General features: G+C 43.0%; 9 protein-coding genes across 12 annotated transcripts; 6 read left to right on the top strand and 3 right to left on the bottom strand.

The window, feature by feature from the left end:
* Positions 1-51: 51 nt before the first annotated feature.
* RpL7-like (Ribosomal protein L7-like) lies at positions 52-1,228 on the bottom strand. The gene is made up of 3 exons (XM_017250195.3): positions 1,085-1,228; positions 371-1,019; positions 52-308 (listed from the first exon to the last, which is right to left on the bottom strand). Exons 1-3 carry the CDS (start codon positions 1,093-1,095, stop codon positions 195-197), a joined length of 774 nt encoding a protein of 257 aa, XP_017105684.2. The 5' UTR covers positions 1,096-1,228; the 3' UTR covers positions 52-194.
* Positions 1,229-1,982: 754 nt separating this feature from the next.
* JhI-21 (Juvenile hormone Inducible-21) lies at positions 1,983-6,000 on the top strand. The gene is made up of 8 exons (XM_017250126.3): positions 1,983-2,122; positions 2,629-2,900; positions 3,384-3,579; positions 3,786-3,888; positions 3,955-4,222; positions 4,642-4,966; positions 5,027-5,151; positions 5,212-6,000. The coding sequence occupies exons 2-8, from the start codon at positions 2,677-2,679 to the stop codon at positions 5,483-5,485; spliced, it is 1,515 nt and encodes a 504-aa protein (XP_017105615.2). The 5' UTR covers positions 1,983-2,122; positions 2,629-2,676; the 3' UTR covers positions 5,486-6,000.
* PLCXD (Phosphatidylinositol-specific phospholipase C X domain containing) lies at positions 5,892-9,238 on the bottom strand. 2 transcript variants are annotated; one of them, XM_017250129.3, is made up of 4 exons: positions 9,097-9,238; positions 6,790-7,772; positions 6,441-6,714; positions 5,892-6,374 (listed from the first exon to the last, which is right to left on the bottom strand). In XM_017250129.3, the coding sequence occupies exons 2-4, from the start codon at positions 7,730-7,732 to the stop codon at positions 6,137-6,139; spliced, it is 1,455 nt and encodes a 484-aa protein (XP_017105618.2). In that variant the 5' UTR covers positions 7,733-7,772; positions 9,097-9,238; the 3' UTR covers positions 5,892-6,136. The 2 variants fall into 2 exon arrangements, with proteins under 2 accessions (XP_017105618.2, XP_043068667.1); XM_043212732.2 differs by lacking the exon at positions 9,097-9,238 and having other exon boundaries at positions 6,790-7,795.
* On the top strand, positions 8,954-11,174 carry Plzf (Promyelocytic leukemia zinc finger). Of its 3 annotated transcripts, none has more exons than XR_011441944.1 (3): positions 8,954-9,525; positions 9,580-10,818; positions 10,880-11,174. XR_011441944.1 is itself a non-coding variant. In XM_017250130.3 (2 exons), the coding sequence occupies exons 1-2, from the start codon at positions 9,025-9,027 to the stop codon at positions 10,480-10,482; spliced, it is 1,404 nt and encodes a 467-aa protein (XP_017105619.2). In that variant the 5' UTR covers positions 8,954-9,024; the 3' UTR covers positions 10,483-11,174. The 3 variants fall into 3 exon arrangements, 1 of the variants encoding a protein (XP_017105619.2); XR_011441943.1 differs by having other exon boundaries at positions 9,580-10,827; XM_017250130.3 differs by having other exon boundaries at positions 9,580-11,174.
* Positions 11,175-11,535: 361 nt separating this feature from the next.
* Positions 11,536-12,290, top strand: LOC108131304 (nuclear protein 1). Its single transcript, XM_017250131.3, has one exon. The coding sequence runs from the start codon at positions 11,678-11,680 to the stop codon at positions 11,882-11,884; it is 207 nt and encodes a 68-aa protein (XP_017105620.1). The 5' UTR covers positions 11,536-11,677; the 3' UTR covers positions 11,885-12,290.
* Positions 12,291-12,432: 142 nt separating this feature from the next.
* Positions 12,433-16,696, top strand: LOC108131107 (uncharacterized). Its single transcript, XM_017249838.3, has 4 exons — positions 12,433-12,625; positions 14,089-15,371; positions 15,590-16,265; positions 16,333-16,696. The coding sequence occupies exons 2-4, from the start codon at positions 14,716-14,718 to the stop codon at positions 16,657-16,659; spliced, it is 1,659 nt and encodes a 552-aa protein (XP_017105327.2). The 5' UTR covers positions 12,433-12,625; positions 14,089-14,715; the 3' UTR covers positions 16,660-16,696.
* Positions 16,697-17,019: 323 nt separating this feature from the next.
* Positions 17,020-18,941, top strand: LOC108131095 (endoplasmic reticulum lectin 1). The gene is made up of 4 exons (XM_017249825.3): positions 17,020-17,281; positions 17,338-17,452; positions 17,506-18,323; positions 18,379-18,941. The coding sequence occupies exons 1-4, from the start codon at positions 17,138-17,140 to the stop codon at positions 18,877-18,879; spliced, it is 1,578 nt and encodes a 525-aa protein (XP_017105314.2). The 5' UTR covers positions 17,020-17,137; the 3' UTR covers positions 18,880-18,941.
* Positions 18,942-19,180: 239 nt separating this feature from the next.
* On the top strand, positions 19,181-21,720 carry Tom70 (translocase of outer membrane 70). The gene is made up of 3 exons (XM_017250255.3): positions 19,181-19,341; positions 19,534-20,572; positions 20,633-21,720. Exons 2-3 carry the CDS (start codon positions 19,573-19,575, stop codon positions 21,421-21,423), a joined length of 1,791 nt encoding a protein of 596 aa, XP_017105744.2. The 5' UTR covers positions 19,181-19,341; positions 19,534-19,572; the 3' UTR covers positions 21,424-21,720.
* LOC108131065 (putative inorganic phosphate cotransporter) lies at positions 21,717-23,545 on the bottom strand. The gene is made up of 3 exons (XM_043212741.2): positions 23,394-23,545; positions 22,559-23,337; positions 21,717-22,506 (listed from the first exon to the last, which is right to left on the bottom strand). Exons 1-3 carry the CDS (start codon positions 23,434-23,436, stop codon positions 21,730-21,732), a joined length of 1,599 nt encoding a protein of 532 aa, XP_043068676.1. The 5' UTR covers positions 23,437-23,545; the 3' UTR covers positions 21,717-21,729.
* Positions 23,546-23,578: the final 33 nt, after the last annotated feature.

Genomic DNA, 23,578 nt, shown 5'->3' with positions numbered 1-23,578 from the left:
TCTTAATGGTCTGACTATTGCTTTTATGGGGAGCACAGCAAAAAAGGAAAGGATGTTCGAAAAAGTATTTTCATGCTATATCCAAAAATATAGATTATAATTTCTTTCTTTTTTTTTATATTTGTATTGGGCTTAGCTACAAGTTAGGGTATTTAGGTCGAACAATCACTTAAAGGTCTACTAGCTTAGGATTTCTACAGGCAGCGGGCTATTAGTTCATTGACTGCACTTCCCCTATCGCCGTATTCGCCTCCACGCTTGAATGAGACCGATACCTTTTTCTGCCAACCGTTTCGGGGGCTCGACAACTGCATAAAATAAAAATGTTAATAAAATAAAGTTTTTTTTTTAAAAAGCTTCAAAAACGTACCATAAAAGTGCACAGAAATTGATTAACCGCTGCGAAGTTGGGTCCAACAGTGCAGATTTCGTGTATGATGTCTTCCAAGCAAATAATGCCCTTCTCGCCTAGCTGCTCCTCCACCATTGTGTTGGACTGGATCGCGACCTTCTTGCCATTAACACGGGCGAAGCCCTTTTTGAAGATCAGTTCGCGAATGGTGCTCAAAGATGGATTTCCGTAAATCACATACGGTTCGATGACTCGCAAGAGCAATTGGTTCTCTTTTGTGTTCTCGAGGAAGACGGCATTGTGACGGTAGGGCATCCGCAGGGTTTTGAATATTTCTGTTGTGGTCTTATCGAAAATTTTCTTGCCCGCATGCCGCATCACGAAGAGCAGTTTTGGATTTCCTTCCTTGGCAGCTGCGGCACTTTCTGTGGTAACATTTGTGCGCAAAATTGTTTGTTTGATGCGTTTTGCCGTCTTCTCAGCTTTAAGGTAACCCATTACAAAGGACTCTGCACGTCGGAATTTGTGGTGTTTCTTGGCTGCCACACGCTTTTTGATACGTTCATTTGTTCTTTGTGTGACAACCGCCTCATCCTGGATAATCCTCCGTTTGCGGTGCTTCAGCACAGAGACTGTTTTTCCAGGTAATTTGTTGGGTACTGCATATCTATGTGAACAAACGAATAGCTTAAGGTAAAAATATCCAATAGATAGTGTCTTTTTTCTGCTTACTTGTCCGACATAGCTGAATTGTCACTTTTAAAACACAATCTTTAAAAACACGTGCAACGCAATCAAAACAATGTTAAGAAGAACTAGAGATGAGCGTTTTTTTAAATATCATACGGTTTGTTATCGATAGTTTTGTGAATCAACAGCTGCTTGCGTTTCGCGGTGACTGGCTTAATCAAAAATTAGGCGGTGAATTACCTTTTTCTTAAAACCTATTGAATTTTTAAAAACCTATTTTTTAATATAATTAAATATTTTGTATGACTTTCTTTGATCAAATATAAAGTGTGAAACCTGTATATTAAAAAGATGATAAATCACCAGAGGAATGCATTAAGAAAATAAAATATCATTCAAAGTTAGTAAATTATTCTCATTTAATTAAAAAGTAAATTGGCTTATTAATTTAATTATTTAATTTGTTAATTTCACTTAAGATTTAAATTTTAACAAATCAATATATTTTTTTCTGTACATATTAAGAATTGATTTCTCTCTCGATGGCTCTCCTAAGGCATACTAAAGGTATATTAGGCATTTTATTATTTTTGCAATAAAATAATGATTTCTAACATAGTGTTATTTTATTTATCTATTTATAAAACAAAGTGTGATTTTATCAAAACCAGAAACTTTTTTGTAGGATTGTAACTAAAAAGAATATTGAAAAGGATCAATGATCAATATTTTAACAATAATATAAATCGATAATAATTTGAATCACATTCCGTTTTATTTTATATCTGGTCATTAATATTAGTTTTGGGGTCTTGAGAAAGAAACTTAAAAAACTACAAGCAGTTTGTTGATTTTATTTAAACAAGTCACTAATAGTTTAATGGGTATCTTCTAGTCGTGACAATAAACTGAGGGTGCCTTTTTAACTCTCTCTGACTTTGGGGTGGAAATGCGTTAAATTTAGTATGAAAATGCCGGTTGCGACTCGCGATGCCAACAAATCGTACTCAACTCGAGACCGAATAAGTCGATTAGTCGTGCTGGCTCTGAGGTTGAAGTTGTTTTGTGAACGCGCTTGAGGTAAATCGTGTTTCTCAGACAAGATAACAGAAATAAACAACAACACAGCATTCCAAAAGTTACGAATAAAAAATGAAAAGTGCACAACTGCAATAGCTAGTTTTTCAGTGCCACGCGTTGCATGTGTTTACGCGAAAATGGTGACGAAATCGTGAAAATTAGCACGAGGTGTTGCTCTGTCGTCATACGTCGCCCTGCCCACACGCACCCCAGCCCCAGAACCGACGACTTCCATTTAAACCCCTAACACTTTAAAGCTTCAAGTTGTGAAGATAGTGAAACTATGCCAAAAATCATAATTAAACTTTGTGTCTGACAAAAAATGATTAGTTCGTTGCCACCGCGGCAAAGATAGAATCCCCAAACGACAGCAAAATTAAAAGCTCCAGCCACAACCTGGGATTGTTTACTAAGCGCTCAGCACGTGTGATTTCGCTCTCACTGCCAGCAAAAGTTATTTATTTTATAGTTTAGTTTTAAGTATTTACTTCCCCTTTCCCTTTCAGTGGCAATGTAAGATTCTCGGTGATTGAAATAAATCCATAACTGACAAAATGACTGATCGATATGCCAACGGAGTGACCACTAGCTTGGTGGAACCTGAAAATGGTCGCACTGCATCCGCTAATGCTAATGCCAGTAGGGAGCCCTCTCTGGGTGAGGACAAAATGGTTCTTAAACGGAAACTAACCCTCATCAATGGAGTGGCCATTATTGTTGGAACGATAATTGGATCGGGCATCTTTATAGCGCCCACCGGAGTCTTTCGCTACACAGAGTGAGTGGAATATACAAATGTAATTCCCAGCACTACAAATACATATTATCATCCTTAATTTAATTTATTCACAAAAAGGTCAATTTAACTGTTCATTAATAAATTGTCACAAACATTCCTTTCGCATCAATTAAGCCAAATTTATTACTTCCCGATTTTTGCTTAAGAAATTCTCATCAAATATTGCGTCAGCATTTGGTTTATTTAAGATTTGGGTTCAGTTACAAGAAGGCGTGTCACGTTTCCAAATATTGATAAAGAATTTATTTCCCCAATGCTGTAAATTATCATGTTATGAATACATATATACGAGTAAATATTATGATTCAAATATGCATATATATATCTGAAATAAGAACCCTAATATAACTATAAAAATTAAACTTTTTTCATACATTTCTAAGGGGAATTTTCGTTACTCACATAGCTTACAAATATTTGTCCTATTTTTTATTTATTTTTCACACATTGGTTTTATTTCAGATCCGTGGGAAGCTCCCTCTTGATATGGTCAGCATGCGGAATACTGTCCACCATTGGAGCTCTTTGCTACGCAGAACTGGGCACGAGCATCACACGATCTGGCGGAGATTATGCCTACCTACTGGTATCCTTTGGACCACTTGTTGGATTCCTGCGCCTCTGGATAGCGCTGCTTATCATCCGACCGACTACGCAGGTCAGTGCCTGAGGCCCATCAATTGAATTACGGAATGTTTATTCCCGTTGATTGATGGGCAGCGCTTTAAATTGGTTGTTGATGCAAATAAATAGAAATTTATTAAGTGACGGTTACCTTCGACCGGAATTGAACTCAATTATGTAGAAGACTGTGGCGAAAACAACTTTCTCTACTAAAATATAAATTGTATACATTGTTTTCAGACCATTGTGGCGCTAACATTTGCCCATTATGCCGTAAAACCCTTCTTCGAGGACTGCGATCCTCCGCCGAATGCAGTGAAACTCCTGGCTGCCGTGTGTCTAAGTGAGTTACGAAACTAATTCTCTCAGGAGCTTAAATATTAATTTTAATGAAAATCCTCCATTTTAGCTCTTCTCACCGCCATCAACTGTCTTTCCGTAAAGGTTTCGATGAAGGTTCAGGATGTATTCACAATCGGAAAACTGCTTGCCCTCATCATGATTATTCTGGCAGGACTCTTTTACATAGTTACGGGTCGACTGGAGAACTTTAGTAATCCGTGGGAGGGCACTTACAGTGCCCGCAACATTGGCTACGCCTTCTATTCCGGTCTGTTTGCCTTTGGCGGATGGAACTACTTGAACTTTGTGACTGAGGAGCTCCAGGACCCCTACAAGTGAGTGATAAATGGCCCGCAAAGTGGAACGAGGCCAGGATTCTTTGTCGCAGTCATCATTCCTTTTGCGTCATGCGCATACAGCAACAAGTTGGAAAACTTGTTGAGCGTCCTTGGCGCCAGGAGTGTTTGACTGGATGTGGGTGGCTGTGCAGTGGGTGTCTATGGATGGGTGGCATAGGGATGCTTTTCCCTAACGAATTAAATTTGCTCTCAAAGCGTGCAATCAATTTAAGTGCTCCCACCGCCTCCTTACCAAGTGGCTTTCTGATTAAAAGGCACGTTCACTGTTACACAGAAATAAAATACTCTCGAATCTATAACGCTATTTATAATATGAATAATATATTTGGAAAAACCTATGTATCATCAAATATTTCTTAGATATTTTTAAAACAAATTATCGTTCCGTTTTGCAGAAATCTTCCTCGTGCCATTTGGATAGCCATGCCCCTGGTCACGGGCATCTATGTGCTGGTCAACTTGGCCTATTTCACCGTGGTCAGCAAACCGGACATGCTCAGTTCGTTGGCCGTGGCGGTGACCTTTGGCAACAGTGTATTTGGACCCCTGGCCTTCATGGTGCCCATTTTCGTGGCTCTCAGCACCTTCGGCGGGGTCAATGGAGTGTTGTTCACTTCAGCGCGCTTGTTCGCCACAGGTGCCCAGGAGGGACATCTGCCCAAGTTCTTCCAGTTGTTCCACGTAAAGCAAGAAACCCCGATACCCTCGCTTATATTCACTGTAAGTTTGGACTGGCATTAGCAATGCTTTCTCGACAATTTATTCATATTATCCCTCTAGTGCCTGATGTCGTTGCTAATGCTGCTTACTGATAATGTCTACCAGTTGATAAATTACTTCAGTTCGGTGCTCTGGCTCTCGGTAGTGGCCAGTATAGCTGGGATGTTGTGGCTGAGGCATAAGAGGCAAGTGAACAAACATACATATGTGTTCCATATCATTTACTCCACTTTTATACCCTACAGACCCGATATGCCGCGACCCATCAAGGTGCACCTTGCCCTGCCCATTATTTTCATGGTGAGCTGTGTGACGTTGGTGCTTCTTCCGAACTATGAGGAACCTCGTGACCTACTCATCGGCATTGCCATCACCTTGGCAGGCATTCCCTTCTACTACGTCTTCATCGCCAGGAAGAAGAAACACAAGTGCTATGGGCGACTATCCAACTCCCTGGTTGAACTTTGCCGGGCCATCTTTAATACCACCGTTGTTGAATCTAATGAGGCGTTGAAGTAGAGTCATTAAGTTCTGAATCCCACCCGAAAAGATATTCGTTTAAATTTTAAACTGAAATATTGTTAGGCTCACAGGGAACATGTGCTGTTCCCCGTGAGATTTTTAAAAGCTTTTAGCTATACAATGTATGATATTTTCGCATTTGCGATTGGCATTCCTCACAAAAAATCGAAATTGATTAGAATTTAGTTTTAAACTATTTATTTGAGAGTAAACTCCTCAGTTAACAGGTTTTACGCGAAAAAATACTACCCAAGGCCTTTTATGTATTACTTCTCACTAATGTTTACATTATCGTTTATGGTAATGCGATATAATCCTTATTCCATTTCAAACACAAAAACCGGGAAGTACTCTATGCGCTTCCCATTTCGATGGGAACAAAGCTGATACAAAAACAAAAATGTGACATGTTTAGGGAAGCTAAAAAAAAATAGCATTATATTAAGCAACACATACATATATGGATATTTAACGTAACCGCGTAGAAAATTAAATGTAATTGCAACCTAAAAGGCGTTTCTTTCAATGATGGAAGCTCTTTGTATGGCCCTAAAGGTTTTTGGTTTAATAGTACTTCAATATATGATTTTGTTTCTATACACAAGTCTGACAAAATACGACTCTTCATAACCCTCGGATAGATTCTATTTAGGCGTAAATCTTCCTGCGATTGTATTGTATGGCAGTGTCCACCAGTGTGGTGCCTCGGATGAAGTCTGCTGCCACGATATTGGCGTTCACGCCGAGCTCGTCCCGATACAGGTGCGAGACACGCCAGTTGATGTTATCGGCCATCTTTCGCAGTCCGCCGTGCTTGTCCAGAATGACGTCCCATGTCTCAGGGGTTAGCTCTGCCATATCGGCCACCGGACGACTCGTAAACCGCCTTAAAAAAAGGTTATAAAATAGACTGCCTTTTCTGTAGCTTATCAACAAATTTAAGTAAACTCACGACACATCTAAGTCATTTATGTTCCGTAAATACTGCTCTAAACGGGGCCAAGTCTGTACGTTGCCCCAACGCTGCTCCACGGATCCGTACAGCAGTTGAGGATACTCGTCCACAATGGTTTGGCGGTCGTAGGCCAGGAATATATTCTGCTTCCTGGTCCAAATGTCACGCAAGGTCGCGCGCCAGGTTAACGAAGGATGGGCTATCAGACCCTCGAATTGTTCGCGCAAATAGCTGACCAGCAGGTGATGTACATGTAAGCCTTTTCCAAAGCCTTTAAAATATAACAAAATTTAAAGATTCAAAACAAATTATATAATTATTTAATTAACTTTTGAACCAAACTCACCCACTGGAAACTCCTTAAGTCCGAAGATGATTATCTCATTTGTCTCCAAAACAAAATCTTTGACCTGGTCAACTACTTCCTGCAGTGGTCGTTGCTTCGTTATTCCGTGATAAATGAAAAACTTTTCCTCAGAGTTCTGGTAGTAACCCACGCGAATGTCCAGGTACCTCACCCCATGCATCAGCTGTCCCCGGATGTCATCGTCCTGGCACAAGGCATACTTGGTTACCAAGCTCTCCTTGAGCAGAGGATCGAAATCGGGTCGATAAGAGCCGGAGTCATGGGTGCCCGGAATGAAAAGATCTCGCAGACGCATCTCGCCAATCAAGGATTTCTGCTCGTTCATCCAGCGGGGATAAGCTCTAAGGCAGGTCTTGGCCAGGATGCGCCCCTCTCCATCGATGTAGCTAGCCCAAAAGCCATAGCAGGAAGTGTCCATCGTGACATTTTGGGAAAGAGCGTAGTCAAAGGGCACACCCGTGGTGAACCATTGCGAAGAAAGACCTTCGCTGGGCTGGATGGCGGCCACAATCTGGATGGTTCCTCCATTGGCTGACCAGAACTTCCGGGCAGTTGTCTTCTGTCCAGGACTCGTTGTGTCCGGTTTGCCAGTGACTCCATGATCGGGAATATAATCCACAGACGCTTCGCCGAACCCGCTAGCCTCCTCGTTGTTGAACGAGGCCAAGGGAGTACCCGTGGGCACGATGAGTTTCTCGAAACTGGTGGGATCCTGCTTCGTCAACAAAACATAATCACCTCTATGCGCTGGAGCGTTTTTCCATGAAACCTCCAGGAAGCGCCGACGTGCACTGATCGTCAACCAGAGTTTCAGTTTATGGGAGTCCTCCGGATAGGGGTTAGGTTCCTCCGAAGAAGAGGAGCCCTCTATGTGGATCACCAGGAGCATCAGCAGTGCCAGTAGGAATAATTTGCCCGCCATATCTCTGATTGAATTAATGCTGATTCTTTTTAATCAGCGTCTGTGAACCAGAAGATCAGTCAACTATACTTCGTATATAGTATCTGGCAGGCGACCGCAAAAGTTCAACCGCTCGCGCCGCGAGCTCCAGACTTAATGAGCTGAGACCCCGAATGCCGGTGCCCAGGTGGATCTTTATCAGCGCATTTGCCGCCCAAGGGGTGTTGAACAATAAACAATTGGAACGCGACACGAGAGAGCTTTCCGCGTAAATTAAAGCCGAGATGTTTATATTGCTGCCCCTAACCCGCCTCCTTTGTGTTGCTGTTTCAATTAAATCTCGGTTTACCGTGGGATTCCCGGCAATTGGGCGCTACGTTAACCACTCGCATAAGGACACCAGTAAATAGCTTGGCTCCAAAGCTTATGTAAATGAGCCTACAATTGCAATTTCAATGACTGCGTAAATAGAACAATTGGTCGCGATCAGATTTGTTTCAGAACAATGGGCCATAAAACTCACAAGACTCTATCAGAACGCATTTATTCGCACTTGATTTTAATTGGCAGTTTGTACTCCTATTAATCAAAACGTACGGTTATATGTATATTTTCACTTCCCCTAGGAAGTAGACTAAACAATGGGCAGCGTTATTATTGTTATTGGATTCAACTCCGCGGCGAGTAAATAAATGAATATTTAAATGGACCACCGGTACCGACGCGATCCGTACGGCTGGTTCCAGGTCCAGATTTGTCTCTCAACTGAAGCTCAAATGCGGCAAGCAACCGAGAGCTGCTCATGGGATCGGTTCTTTTATTGGTCACCTTTCCCACTGACATGTAAATGGTGAACTTTTCGTTGCGGTCGAGATTTGTGTGTCAAGTGCTGAATAAACATTTAGTTCGGCATTGTCGCCATTAATAATAATAGGTATTTTCGTTATACATGAGCTTTCAAAATGTTTTGAGTTTATTGGGCTTTATGGAAACATTTTAAAGTTAAAAGTAAACTTAAGAGGATAAATGGATAACCATTATTGTAGAAACATTATATTATTATCTATATGATTATTTGTAGCATATTTTTTATTTCAATTACACGAAATCTGGTGTAAAATATACTTTCATTATAATTTATAAACAGAAACTAAGCTAAAGATTTTAAAAAGTAACGTTCGGAAAGGTAAAAAGAAACTTTTGCCGTATTTATTACATTACGAAAGCTGGTCACACTATTGAACAGCTGATGTAGCGTCCAAAACAATAAGTTTGTTTTTAATGTGATTTTTTGCAGTATACCGGCCAATAAAATGTTACAAACTGAAACAATGCAATCCCTACCCACTTTACATCAACCTCTGCACTCCAAGGTGTCTAATTACCTGAACAATCAGCGGAGAACCGGGCAGTTCTGCGATCTTCTCCTGGAATTGGACTCGGATGATGCACTCAGCTTGAGCGTTCACTTCTGCGTCCTGGCTGCTCAGAGTCAGTTAATAAATACCAACCAGAAGCAGCAACAGTTCTCCATCCACAATCCGCTCAAGATCACCATCCGGAATTTTAACTGCACCCAGTGCTTTCACACGATTGTGGATTTCTTCTACGAGGACATTGTGTCCGTTTCCAAGGAGCATGAGTCTCACTTCCGAGAACTGGCCCAGATACTGGCTGTAACAGAGCTGATGAATCTATACCAAATGCCCTTGAAGGAAACATCAGAGATTACTACTTCCGGAGAAGCAGAACTCAATCTGGAGGCAGAAAAGAAATCCGAAGATGTCTTTGAGAGTCAGCAAAGTTATTTTAAGGTATTATGTTTACCCAGTCCCATTTAAAAGTTAATAATATATTTTTCTTCTTAGTTAAAAAACCCAAAGGCAGTCAAGTCCAGTAGCAAGGTTAACTATTGCATTGGTTGCGATTTTAAATGCTATCAAGTGCAAAAGATGATCGAGCACATGAGCAGCTGTGAACCATCCCACCTAACTTGCTCTTTGTGTGAAGTGGGTTTCCTCGATTGGCGGGAGTACGATACACATCTTCGTCGTCACTCCAGCGATCTGCGCAAGCCATTTTTTTGTCTCCAGTGCGGAATAAGGTTCACCACCCGGGCCGCTTTGTTGGTTCATCAGCCCAAGCATTCTACAGAAACACCGCACATTTGTCCCCATTGTGGAAAGGGTTTTAAATGGAAGCAAGGACTAAGCAACCACATCTTGGTCCATAATCCCCAAAAGCAGATGCTCTGCGATGTCTGCGGCTACAGTACCACCCACATGAAGGCCCTTAAATCTCACAAGCTGCTCCACACTGGGGAGTTTTTTGCCTGCACAGTGGCAGGATGCAAACACCGGGCCAATAGAAAAGAAAACCTGAAGCTGCACATCGAGACCCATAAACAGGGTCGTGATTTCATTTGCGAGGTCTGCGGCTGCAAATTCAGCCAGAGCAAGAACCTCAAGCGTCACGCCTTAAAGCACACCGAGACCGGTCCGAATCGTTACAAATGCCAGCTGTGCGGTTTCAGCAGCCATCGGTCCGACAAGATGAAAGAGCACGTGCAGCGTATTCATACGGAGAAGGCCGTGCAGCTGGAGCTCTCAGAGACTGTAGACAGTTCCTTCCCCGATGACTTTGATCTGCCAGTTATTGAAACGGTGACGGCTCCAAAAAAGAAGCCCAAGACCCCGAAATGCAAACAGAAGAACGAAACTAATCCTGAAAAACGACTAAAAACCTTGCTGCCAAAGGGGACCGTTAAATAGGAACTAGTCAACAAAGCCCTGGAAGAACCTAATCTGTGTTCTAATTTATGATGGAGACCAAGACCAGAATATTCCATTGGCAATCATGATTTCAAAAATATGTCGATATAAGTCATTGTGTTCGACCTGATATGAAGAACAATCATGGGTTAATTGTCACAAAATAATGGTAAACAATTTTGGTATATTGGGCAAGGTTCTTGAAACAACAATGTTATGGCAGCTCTTGTCTTATCTGGGAATGCCACTGCGAATTACTGCGTCGTTTCCAGAACGAATACCTCGCAATGACTAAGTGATGCGATAGTTGGAACCTTATCACCTTGTGGGAGCTACGTAACAAATGTTTTTATAAAAACAATTAGAACAAATTAACCTAAAGCTTTTTTTTTTTTAGAAATAAACAAAAGAGCGGGAGGAAAGTGTGTACATATCTAGGTCATCCTATATATCAGGATCTAACGCACCTATGCTTAGGAGAGACGTGCCTCCCTTCACGTTGCCCACCGATAAATATCTGATGTTATATACTATTATAATATATGTATTTATTGCTGGGTTAATGCACTTTGGAGGTTTTCTCTGAGGGTCGAGATGGGTGGGCGGAATCGGATATTATATAACTTTAGCTCTGAACGTGTTGGTTATGAAAAATTCTGAAATAATTATAATAAATGGACAAGGCAAGAATATGTTTGGCGCTGTATTTTTTGTTTACCGCGCACTTTGTAAACACAACAAAAAATTTAATTGCGCAGCAAAAATTGTTAAAAGCTTGCGGTTCTCATTTCAGAGAGAGGAGCAGAGTTGTCAGGGTAATGTATAAAGTTTATCCGACTTCCTTGAGCAAGAAAACAATAACCAAAGATTCTGGATCTGTAAGATTTTTTCATAATATATCCGTTAAAATTAAGTTTGATTAATAATTCTCACTAATCAGTGGCCAATCCTAACAAATAACCTTTTACTTTGACGATCTGGCAACTCTCGCAGAGAGCAGTGTCGCTGGGGCTCTGACGGGTATATAAAGGTGCTTCCCAACCGAAAAAAACTTAATTTTTCTTTCGCCTCTCAGCGGAAAGTAGAAAAAATCGTCCATCAGCGAAAAACATAAAAAGTCTGCAACTTTGCAGGAAAATAACCAGGAAAACTATTTAATTGCAATTTGAAAACCAAAACTAAAGAAAAAAGCATCATGTCCGAGGCCCATTTCGATGAGTACGAGCACTACAACTTCGACCATGACAAGCACATCTTCTCCGGTCACAGCGGCAAGCAGAGGAGCAAGAAGGAGGCCAATGAGCACACCAACCACTTTGACCCCTCTGGTCATTCCCGCAAGATCCTAACCAAGCTTATGAACACCAACAACAACAACAAGAAGGCAGCCTGCAAGAACTGATGCAGGTCATCAGTGGAGGAGCGGCAGCGAGAAGGCAAGAAGTAACCGAACCGAGGGAGTGCGAAAAAGAAATCTTCGAATTTAAGCTACAAAAGGAATCGAGAAAAGGTTGAAATCAAAAAAAAAAGAAGAAAGAAGGAAAGAGAGCCACCTGGGAATACAATATTGCATTAGTATTTGCATTGTATTTTCATGCGGCGCAAAAGCTTGTGAACTTTATAATAATTTTATTTTCTTTATAATTTCACAAACAAAAAAAAAACTAAAATCTTACTCTTAGCTTCTAACAAAAAATTCCTAAACTAATTCAGACTTACACGTTTTAGTTGCTAAGCTTTAGTGAGTTTCAAATTATGAAGTTTGATTTAGATATTACTTATAAAATAAAGAGAAAACCAAAACTGAACACCTTGTTTTACTTTTTTACATATTTTCACCTTCATTATGCACCCAATTTGAGTGCTTTCCAACGCCGCCAGTGCCTTTCTGCTTATTTTTAGCCTTTTAGTTGAACTCATTTGCACTCAACACTCGCCTCGATCCCCGATTACTGCTATCGCCGCTGCAATTTGCTCGACAGCGTATTTTCTTTGTTTCAAGACTCTGCGATCGATGCAATTTTACAACAAAATAAAGCATTCAGGTGTGATGTAGCCTGACATTTAGAAATCAGTTGCTGTAATTTCCCGCAAAACGGAAACATTCCCGCAACCTTCCATTGAAAGTTTACAATTTACACAGGTAAATAAACTACCTACCCATACATGCGAAGTGCATCTTTCGGTTTTGGTTAGCATGTGTGGGTGGGAAAGTGGATGTATGCAAACGCATGAATGCATATTGATTACATTTTTTTAAACCCTATTTTTACATATTGTGTGGAAAATTACAAAGCTATGTTTTTTTCCACTCACATTCACCCTGAGACACAAACATACAAACAAACTTACACGCCAAACATAAATAGATCGAATAAACTTTTCGAGAAAGGTCCACTCTAGAAAAACATTCTCTCCCTATCGCTCTCTCCACCATTTGCCGGCTTTTTAAATTGCGTTGTTGATATTTGGTAAACAAAAAACAGACTCTGATCAGGTGGTTTTTCTTAATACAGAGATACTCTGCATTTACCGAATATTAATCACCTTTAAAATGACAAATATTCGATTCATGAATTTCATGTAGCGCTTATCTATTTCAAAATATATTATTGTGAATCACACCATTGAAAATACATTTTTTTTCAATGAAATTAAAACTTAAATTTCAATTTTTATAGCTACTGATCGAATTTAATCAGTAGTTGAAAAAGTACACTATTGCCACTCCAAACAAAACAACAATCATAGATATAGTGTTTACGATCGGAGCTTTTTTAGAGGCGAACAAGTGTAAACAATTTTGGGGGTAACGAAACTAGTTTGTCGCGGTGCGTTTTTTAGACAAACAAATGACGCATCAGAAATTCAGTAAAATGTAGATTCTAGAAGTTTACAGAAGTTTCTTTCCACTAAGAGTGAAAGCTTTTGAAAACAACAAATACATGTTTTTAGTTTTTAATGAAAATATGATCTGTCTGATTTAAATTAAATATTCCTTAGATTTAATATAAAGAAGCTTTCAGTTTTGTTTTAAATATAAATAATATCTGCTTTTAGGTGTATTTTAAATGACCGATATTATTAAATCACCATGGGCAAAATATTATAATATGTATGTATATTTGAGAATCCATAAACTACTTTGTTTTTACTTTATAAAATCTTTAAAATTCATAAATTCAGCTTTATATTATCATATATCATAGTGATGATTTAGCTGATGATGATGGTTAACCAAACATTTTACCTTACTTTGAGAATTGAATTTGTTAAAGTTTTAGTAATTTTGTAATACAATAAAAAAAAGGGTTTCTAAAAAAAAGATATATACTCTTTGAATTAATTAAATTTTTGGCTTCAAAGAAGCTAAACTCTTTTGAAAGAAATTTGGAGGATTTAAAATGGCCACTACTTTAAGACTATTTGATAATTAACATAACGTAATGAAAGTAAAGAGTTTCTAAATTATACTCCCCTAATTCTGGGAATTTTTCAATTTATTTTATGCTTTTATGTATTGCCTTTTTTTTAAAAAAATTATCAAAGACATCACCTGTCTCTTATCGCCCCTAAGTTGTTAAAAAAAATATATCTCAATTTTAGGAATGGGTTTCTTTTTTGGACCATAATGAAGACCACACGCCCGTGCCGATCTACGAAAACGTATATATTGCATTCGTAAATATGTAAGATGTGTCTAGGTCGTGAGGTACGCGTGGCACACGACCACGGGTGACCACGATGGCGGCCACTCCTTAGATACCTATTCCCAAATACCGATACAATTACGACTTCCGAAGTTCCTCTCAGAAGAGAACCATATTGCACACTTTCACCGCGAAAAAAAAACGAATCTGTGGTAAACAACAAAATGGGGAGTTGTATGCATAAATGAATGGAGATGGATCGGTAGTCCGGTCCAAGTACTGGCAGTATGGGTGGTGCTAATTGCCGGGGCATTCGGCGTATGATGAACCGTTAAATTGAAACTAGAGCAGTGGCCCAATAATGATGCACGCGGCCCATGGATTAGCACCTTTCCAAGAGCCTCTGCTGCTACGACGATGTTCTAGATACCCAACATTAGCACCATCTTCAGACAAGGTTTTTCTGGACCAGCACCGGGAACTCTGCGCTTAGTTGACGGTTTGACTTCGACCCGAAAGGCCGAACGGTCTTCACAATAGAAAGGATTAAAGTTATAAGAAAACGGGATTACAAAAGCGGATAATGTTGGCCTATAAGGAAATGTCAGCCAAGACGCCACGACGTCTGTCTCCCATCTGGTTTCTGGTTCTTTCACTGCTTCTGTTTGTGACCACCCTAACGGCTGTGGCCCTGATCGAAGCTGGACGAGAACAAAGCCATTCCAGCGGGGAAAGTGACCTTGTGATTCTAAGACGCATGTGGAGTCACTTCAGTGGAGGAGCTGAGAATGAAACGGAAGTGGCCACCGTGGAACGTATTGCCAGGGAGGCCAACAACACAAGTACTTCCGCTCGCGAGGGAAGGGGTTACTACGAGGAGCAACAGGCTGTGGTGGTGAATGAGGAGCGAATGGACACTCCCATGAGCCAACGACAGAACGCTTTCGGTCCGCCTCAAAGCAGGGAGGACTCATACGAACAGGATCCCTATTACGATGCAGCAGATGATTACGGTCCTGGGCAATACCCCTATCCGGAGTCCCGCCAACAGTCAGCGGAGGAGGAGCAGTTCTACGATAAGGACGATTCCTCTGCGGGAGCTGAGCAGGGAAGAGCGTCTCATGGGCGCCCGTATGACTCCTATTATGCCCCTTGGTCGCGACCCCAAAACCCAGCTCCGGTGGCCACACATCCCACTGCTGAGGGAAACAACAGGAAGCTGCAAGCTTCCCCCAACAGGTACTATCAAGGATCATTAGTATACTTCTTATCACGAAAAAACCGCCTTATAATTAATGTCGTAAATACTCAATATTTTCAAGATTATAAGTGGGTCATTTTATATAAATTTACAGATTATTTTGAAATACTAAAGCTTAAAACAAAGAATTCATTTTTAACGTTTAAATTGTTAATTTACACAATAATCCGTAATGTATGATTTTTTGTCCTAACAGATCACCATATCCGGCTTACGATGATGTTTACGACTACCCCATGGGCTTCCAGCCACGCCCACACGTTGGACCTTCAATGGCCAAGCAGGCCGAACCCGTAACTGAAAATTCAGTGTCCACAGTTCAGACTGAATCCACCCTGGTTACCGTATTGAAGAGCCTAAAACAAATATGGGATCTGTACCAGGCCTTGATGAGTGCCTGGAATGCAGTTAGTGAGCGACACCAGCAGAGCACCGAAAAGTTCCGAAAAGAACAGGCGGAGAAGCAGGCCGAGAAGGATCGACTGCGTCAACAGCAACAGAAGAAGACGAGGATCAACTCAAAGAAACCGCCACGAATGGAAGGCGACAAGAAGAACCAAAACAAAAAGCCTACCACGACGACAACCAAGTCCACAACCACTTCCACGACCACAGCTTCTCCGGAGAGCTCTGAGGAGGAGACGGAAGAGAAAGTGGAGAAGGTGACGCCATCTACAAGTATAGCGGTGCGAAAGGGGGACAAGGGCAGTGTTAGATCTGTGCGGGGGCTGCGCCAGAGACGTGACGCTGAGGCCGAGGAAAAAGCTGACACGGATGTGGGCGAAGGCCGCTACATCAAGGGTGATCCTCTCAAGGGATACTACGATTTCGTCATCACAGAGGGTTCCTACAAGTTCTGGGCTGTCTTTCAGGTATGAAAATATTAGAAAATTTATAGGAAATTAAATTAATTATTTTTCCTTGTTGAAAAATCCACAGGTGGGCACCGCTCTTCTGATTATCTACTCGACATTCGCTGCCATTTACTACTCCAAGGTAAACCCGTTGACCAGTGATTACGATTATACGGATTACTTGGGAGGAGTGCGTTCCCTGTCCGGTGGCGATGCCGATTTTGTCGATGATGGTGATGCGGTAGAACCACCAGTGTCCACAACCTCCCGCATAATGGAATGGATTCCAAAGACGACGCAGTCGATCAAGTTCATCCTAGACGCGATTGACAAAATGCCACTGGATCAAGACAAGGACAAAGAGCCGGGATGGTCTGCGGGGAAAACGGAGGCGGAAACGGCAATGAGATAAGGGACTGTTTACAATTTGTTAATAAAAAATTGAAAAATAATAGAAATAATAGAATAATTGGAGTAATTTTATTTTTGGGTAAATTTGGAAAACTTAAAAAAACTTGGAAAACTTTAAAGACTGTTAGTAACAAATCTGTTAATGGTAGAGACTGTTCGTGTTTAAAAATTTTTATATATTATATTTATGTTTAATTATATCAGCTAGAAATTATGCTAAATATCTATTTAATTATGCAAGGTTTAAATGTGTATTTTTTGACCGTTACAATTTAAAATTTAAAAGTATCCGCTTTTTTTTCATTCACAATAGCAAAGTATCTTCTTCTTTCCTTTAGTAATTCGCAGTGCGACGGCCACACCTAACATATGTTCACTATTTTTAGAAGAAAACAACACGTAGCTCATGATTTTAATTTATTTTGCTTGATTGTCATGAAAATAATCGAGTAAAGAGTTTGTAATAAAGATCAAGGAAAATGAGGAGCTTCAATGTAGGAGTACCAGAAGTTACGCTTCTGTTGGCTATAATAGCAGCAGCGGGGTCCCATGAGGCCAAGGATTTTGACGACTCGATTTTGTACAAGATTGATTTTGAAGTGCCGGAGCTGATTGGACAACCAGTGAGTAAAGAATTCAGCTTAAACTTTTGCACATACAACACTGTCTTATCATTTAGGATCTGGGAAACCAGCTGAGGACTTTTTACACTTCAGATAAGGAGAAGTATGAATGCTTGATCCCAAGCTTGGAGCGCCCGAAGGAGGAGTCGAAGTCCGACAAGCCGGAATTGTGTAAGTGCGCAAGTATTTCACATTCAAAGACGTTCTTATCCCTGGTTTTGTAGCTCCCCTTAGCCTGCTGCAGCCCATTTTCTCAGCTCTAACCTGCTCGTATCGCATTGAAGCCTACTGGTCCTACGAGATTTGCCATGGACATCATGTGCGCCAGTACCATGAGGAACGCGAGGGCAAGAACGTTAAGTTCCAAGAGTACTACTTAGGAAAGTGGGGTGAGGAGAAGACAGAACAACTAACCAAGGCTTTGGAGGCAAATGTTAAAGAAGGAATCAAGCCCAAGTACAAGACCCTAAGAATCGACAATACCCGATATCCTTACTTCGAGATGGAGTTCAGCGACGGAACAATGTGTGATATTATTGATGCTCCTCGTACAACAATGGTACGCTATGTGTGCTATCCCCACGGCAAGGACGATATCTACTCCTTCAAGGAGATTTCATCGTGCAACTACGAGGCCATTATTCTTACTTCTGCACTTTGTGCCATTCCCGGCTTCCATGCCGAGGAGTCAAAGGAACTATCCATAAAATGTTTCAACTCTGAAACAGAACCACATAAGCCACTAAGCTTATTGCGCGCTGAGTTGAGCGAGTGGGCCGAGTCCGAATCGGATCTCTTGGTCTCCAAAGAAAAGGACAGTAAACCCTCCCAGAAACTGTGGCCACAAGAACAAGTTACCGTTAAATATAGTGGCGACGTAGATAAAATAATACTGGACCTGATGAGTAACGGCGAAATTGAGGTAGACAGTGATTTGCACCAGTTCCTGTTGTCCCGTGCCGCCACTGGAGCAATTCCCACGCCTCTAAATGATTTGACGCCCATTCAGGAATTCATCTCGGGCAAGAATTGCTTAACCGGGGTAAGGTTACAGCCATCAAACCATTTAACTTTTGCTCTAATGTAATATTTTTTAGGGAAACGGTTGGTGGAAGTACGAGTTCTGCTACGGGAGACACGTTCGTCAGTTTCACAAAGAAAAAACAAGCGAAGTGGAGATGTTCTTAGGCTATTTCTCTGAAGATGATCACCGCGAGTGGGCCGCTTCAAATCCCGAAAAAGGAGCACGACGACCGGGCTTCTCCTCCTCCATCTGGCATCATTACGGAAAGGGCACCCACTGCGATCGCACTGGATTGCCCCGGGAAGTAGATGTGAAGTTAACCTGCACACCAGTCACAACGAGTGGCACGGCAGTTTCCATGTATCTGCTGGAGCCAAAAACTTGTCAGTACATCCTGGTGGTGGAGTCGCCGACTATCTGTGATCTCATGCATTACGCTGATTCCCACGGTCTGGTCAAACCCGAGAACCTAAATAAGGTCCCCGTCAGTGGTAATGAATCGCCAGCCACTCCGGCTCCGACACTGCCCACCAAAGGACGTACGGCCAGTTTGGAGGAGGAGATTCGTTCCTAGACACTCTCGTATTCCAATTGTAGTGAATTAATTCTAAAAATAAATGTAATTTTTAAAATATAGCTGATTTTTTCCTTCATATTTTATTTGTATAAATTGGTTGAGGCTTTAAAATGTTAAAAATTATGTGATAATAGAGTTAAAGTTTATTTTTGTATTTTTTTAATAACGAAAATAAGAAAGTGAAAGGAAAATATTCAGATACATTTCCCTACTAGGAGTTTATATTTGTTTGGCACTATTTTCTTGAGCCCTCCTGTAGAAAGCTCCCATTTGTCGGTACACAGTCACATTATTCCCTTCGTTGCCAGACCTTTTCGGTCGGATGTGCTGCCAGACCTTTTGAGAAAACACTATCAGCAGGCCGTCAATAGAATATTAGTTTTCGAAGTTTTAACTGAAAATAGGCCAAACAACGTTTCATATTTGCTAAATTCACAGCAGTGTTCAGAAAAAAATAGTGTAAGTTATGGCCGCCGAAAGGGATGGGCTGCTTCCCACTTGGAGGGGGTGTGAAAAATCAATGGGAATGTGGGGTTAGGTGCCCCCCGCCCGGTGTTTAGCAGCTCCAAAGGCACCGTGCGATAAGCTAGCGGAGTATTACACAATTTATGATGAACCAGCTTATAGTGACCCACTCTTCTCTCCTTGCAGTCCACACCACATAGAAGTCGAGTACACCGGCACGGCACTATGGCGATGACCCTCAACATTGGCTCTCTCAAACTGAACAAATGGCAGTTGGCGCTCATCGTTGGCACTCCCCTGGCCATTGGACTCGGAACGTACGCGGTGAAGAGGTGGACATCGGCACCGGGCGGAAAAGAAACCGACAGATCCAAAACACAAAGCGAACAAAATCGGGGGAAGGGAAAGATCGAGAAACAGGCTTTGTCGATCGATGGCACTGCGCCGGACAGTGAGTTGGAGAAGAGTAAGAAATCAGCGGAGCTGGGCGAGCCGCTGACACCTCTCAAGGAGGCAAACAACTACAAGATAGAAGGCAACAACTGCTACAGAAATGGAAAGTATGACGAGGCAATCAAATTCTATGACAAGGCCATCGAAAAATGCCCCAAGGAGCACAACACGGACATGGCCATCTTCTACCAGAACCGTGCCGCAGCCTACGAAGTTCTCAAGAAATGGTCTAACGTGAAAGAAGACTGTACGGCGGCCCTGGAATACAATCCGCGCTATGCGAAGGCCTACTATCGTCGTGCTCGCGCCCACGATGCCACGAAGAATATGCTTGAGTGCTTGGACGATGTTACCGCCACCTGCATCCTGGAGATGTTCCAAAACAATAACACCATCATGTTTGCCGATCGCGTGCTGAAGGAAACAGGTCGCGTTGCCGCCGAGAAGGGTATGCGCACCAGGGTACCCGTGGTGCCTTCGGCCTGCTTTGTTAACACATATATGCGTTCATTCATCGCGGATCCGCTGCAGAGCATCCCACTTCCGTCCAAATCGGAGTCCGATGCGCCTCTGAAGGGATTCCTTCGGGCTCGTCAATGTTTCATCAACGAGCAATTCGATGACATTATTCCTGCCTGCACTGAAGAGATCGAGTCCTCCGAGGCGGAGGCGCAATACAAGGTGGAGGCCCTGCTCATGCGTGGCACGTTCCACCTGCTGTGCGGCTCCTACACGGAGAGCAAGCAGGACTTGGATGCAATTCTCGGCAATGGTAAGGATTTGTTTATTAGCTTGTTTATGTAAATTATAAATAAATCGGTATTCCTTGCAGGTGATGCTGATCCAACACTGCGAGCTTATGCGTATATAAAGCGGGCTGCCCTGTTCATCCAACTGGACGAGCGCGAAAAGGGACTGGCCGACTTCGAAGAGGCCGAGCGACTGAAGCCAGACAACCCCGACATTTTCCATCAGCGGGCCCAAATTTTGTTGCTGCTCGAGCAGATCGAGCCAGCGCTGGTCGAGTTCAGCAAGGCGGTTCGTCTCGCGCCCAACCACGCCATCGCGCTCGTCCAGCAGTGCTACGCCGAGTACCGACTATCCCTGTTGGTCGGCGATCAGCGGCGGTTGGAGGCTGTGATGCGCTCCTTCGAACAGGCCATTGAAAAGTTCCCCGACTGTGTCGAATGCTACAGCCTAATGGCCCAAGTGCTAGCCGATCAGCAACAGTTCCCACAGGCCCAGCAATACTACGAGAAGGCCATGAAGTTGGCGCCAAACAATCCGGCATTGATTGTCCACCAGGCGATTATGATGCTGCAGTGGCGAGGAGACATTGAAAAGGCCGTTGAGCTTCTCAACAAGGCTATTGAAGTGGATCCAAAGTGCGAGTTGGCTTACGAAACCCTAGGAACGGTGGAGGTGCAGCGGGCGAACCTAAAGAAGGCAGTGGAGCTGTTTGAGAAGGCTCTGCTCTATGCAAAGAGCCAGGCGGAGCTAATACATGTCTATTCCCTTCACAATGCGGCCGTTGCGCAGATCAACGTTACCAAGAAGCTGGGTATCGATATGAGCTCCGTTTCGGCGATGGTCCACTCCGGTGCAATGCCCCAGGGCATGTAGAGTGTGGGATGAATGGGATCAGGATCGAAATTGGGAGCATTTAAATACACAGAGACAAACACTACCAGAACCACACCACACCCACGACAACCAACACCGGCTAACCTGACCCAACTATGCTAATACGACCATCATACCTGTTATTTATATATACATATATATAAAGCTTGTTTTTGTTTATGCTCCTAGGACATAGCATAGAAATCGCAATGTATTATGATACATATGTAAACTAGAATCTGTTGCCTAAGAAAACCTCTAGCTTATGTTTAAGTGTAAGATTAAACTAAGACCAAAGCCATGTTCTTATCGCTGTTGCGGTTCGGGTTGGTTAAAGTCCTGCACATCGCCGGAGATGTAGCTGGCGCCGATAATCCAGAGGGCAGCTTTCACGCTGCCCACGACGGGGTGATTTGCTTCCAGCTGTTGAAAATAGGGCATTAACAGGTCGGGAAGAGCGGCTAGCCCTCCGGATATTCCCATCACTGTGCCGGCGAAGTTCGGACTCATGTCCAAGGGCAGTAGCTTTATTCCCGCGTAATAAGCGGCCATGGCCAGAACGCTCCAAATCTGTGATCCGTTTATCTGGTCCTGCAGCATGTTCATGGAGCCGCAGACAAAGACCAGCCAGGACATGAGGCGACGAGTTTGGGTGCGACTTAGGATGCCCTGGGAGATCAGGAAGTCGCTAAGGCGACCACTGCTTAGAGAAGCTACCCAGGTACCGATATGCGGGGCGGCAACTGCAATGGTAGCTGAAAGTTCGCTCCACACGTCACTGCCATGGCGTTTTACCTCATCGAGGGCCTGCTGCAGCTCCTGGGGTAGCTCCTGATTGTTCCAGTCATGCTGCAAGGAGGCGGAGACAAGCGCCCATAACGGTCCACTCGTCAGAATACTGCGCCAAGGCGCAGCAGGATCAGCGTCGCCATTGCCGGCAGGTTCCAAGGGTCTGTCTTCTTCGTTTGGTGCTTCTCTGTTGGCTGTCACTAGCAGGTCGGCACTTGTATGGGATCTGATGTATTCCCGTTCATCGTCCTGGATAAAGGGACACGCGTCTGGCTTACTGTAGCAGACAAGAGCCTGTTTGTGGAATAATGGGATTAAACTATTGAAACTAGTGTGGTTCACTTACGAAGCCCAGAAACCAAAGAATCGCCCCGCTTCCAACTAGATAGAAAGCTATCGGCCAGTCCTGCTCGGCCAGAACCAGTCCGCTGACCAACTGCACCACGGTTATGCCAATCTCTCCACCGCTGAGGACACAAGTGGCCAGCAATCCGCGCTCCTGCTCGGGTACCCACTGAGCCAGGAGGGCGCACACCGCCGGAAAACAGGGGCCCTCGCAAAGCCCAACACAAAGACGGACACATAGCAGGATATAGGGGCCACCCCGACGCACTGCAGCCGGTGTAAGAAGAGTCAGCACCGCCGAAGTGAGGATGGCCACTCCTAGGACCCACTTTCCTCCATATTGTTCCGCCAATCGTCCTCCCGGGACATGGGTTATTATATAACCGACGTAGAAAGCCACCACGACCAGCGATTGAGTTTGCCGGGACCACATTTCCGCACAGGTAACCTTATCTGGGGAGAGCTCTGATGCAGGCTTGCTGGAGACTTTTTCCACTCCTCCCCTCGTCCTCCTGCGGACACGTTTTCTTGGTTCCTGCCCAGCTTCCAGTCGATTCTTGACATTGAACTCAGTTTGCTTGGTCCTCATAGCCAGTTCCACTCGCCAGTTAGGCAGGCTCTTTGGCGCAATAATTTGAGCACCCTGATCCATCCGGACACCACCGCATTCCAGGACAATTCGGTTGAGGGCAAAGTCCAGGCACAGTCGCATCGTATAGGCATTAATGATGGCCAGAAGGGTAAAGCAGACGAGCACCACGCGCTGCTTCACCTCGAGATCTGGGATAATAGCTTAAGAACCTGATGGTTATATCCTGATTCGATGGATAACTTACAAAGGAATATATCACTCAATTTTTGCTGAACAGCGGGTAGCATTTTGGTCACTCGGATGTCGATGAATTTTCACTAATCTCAGCAAGCTTTTTACCTTTCCTATTTAAGTTTTTATTTGACAGCTAAGGGATGCGGCATTTTAAAACTATTTCCTAACACTTAAAGATGAAAAAAATAAAATACT

The sequence above is a fragment of the Drosophila bipectinata genome, chromosome 2L (assembly GCF_030179905.1).
Source record: "Drosophila bipectinata strain 14024-0381.07 chromosome 2L, DbipHiC1v2, whole genome shotgun sequence".
Classification (NCBI taxonomy): Eukaryota; Metazoa; Arthropoda; class Insecta; order Diptera; family Drosophilidae; genus Drosophila; species Drosophila bipectinata.
Note: the sequence above shows the minus strand (reverse complement) of the source record. Positions and strands in the feature narration are given on the sequence as shown.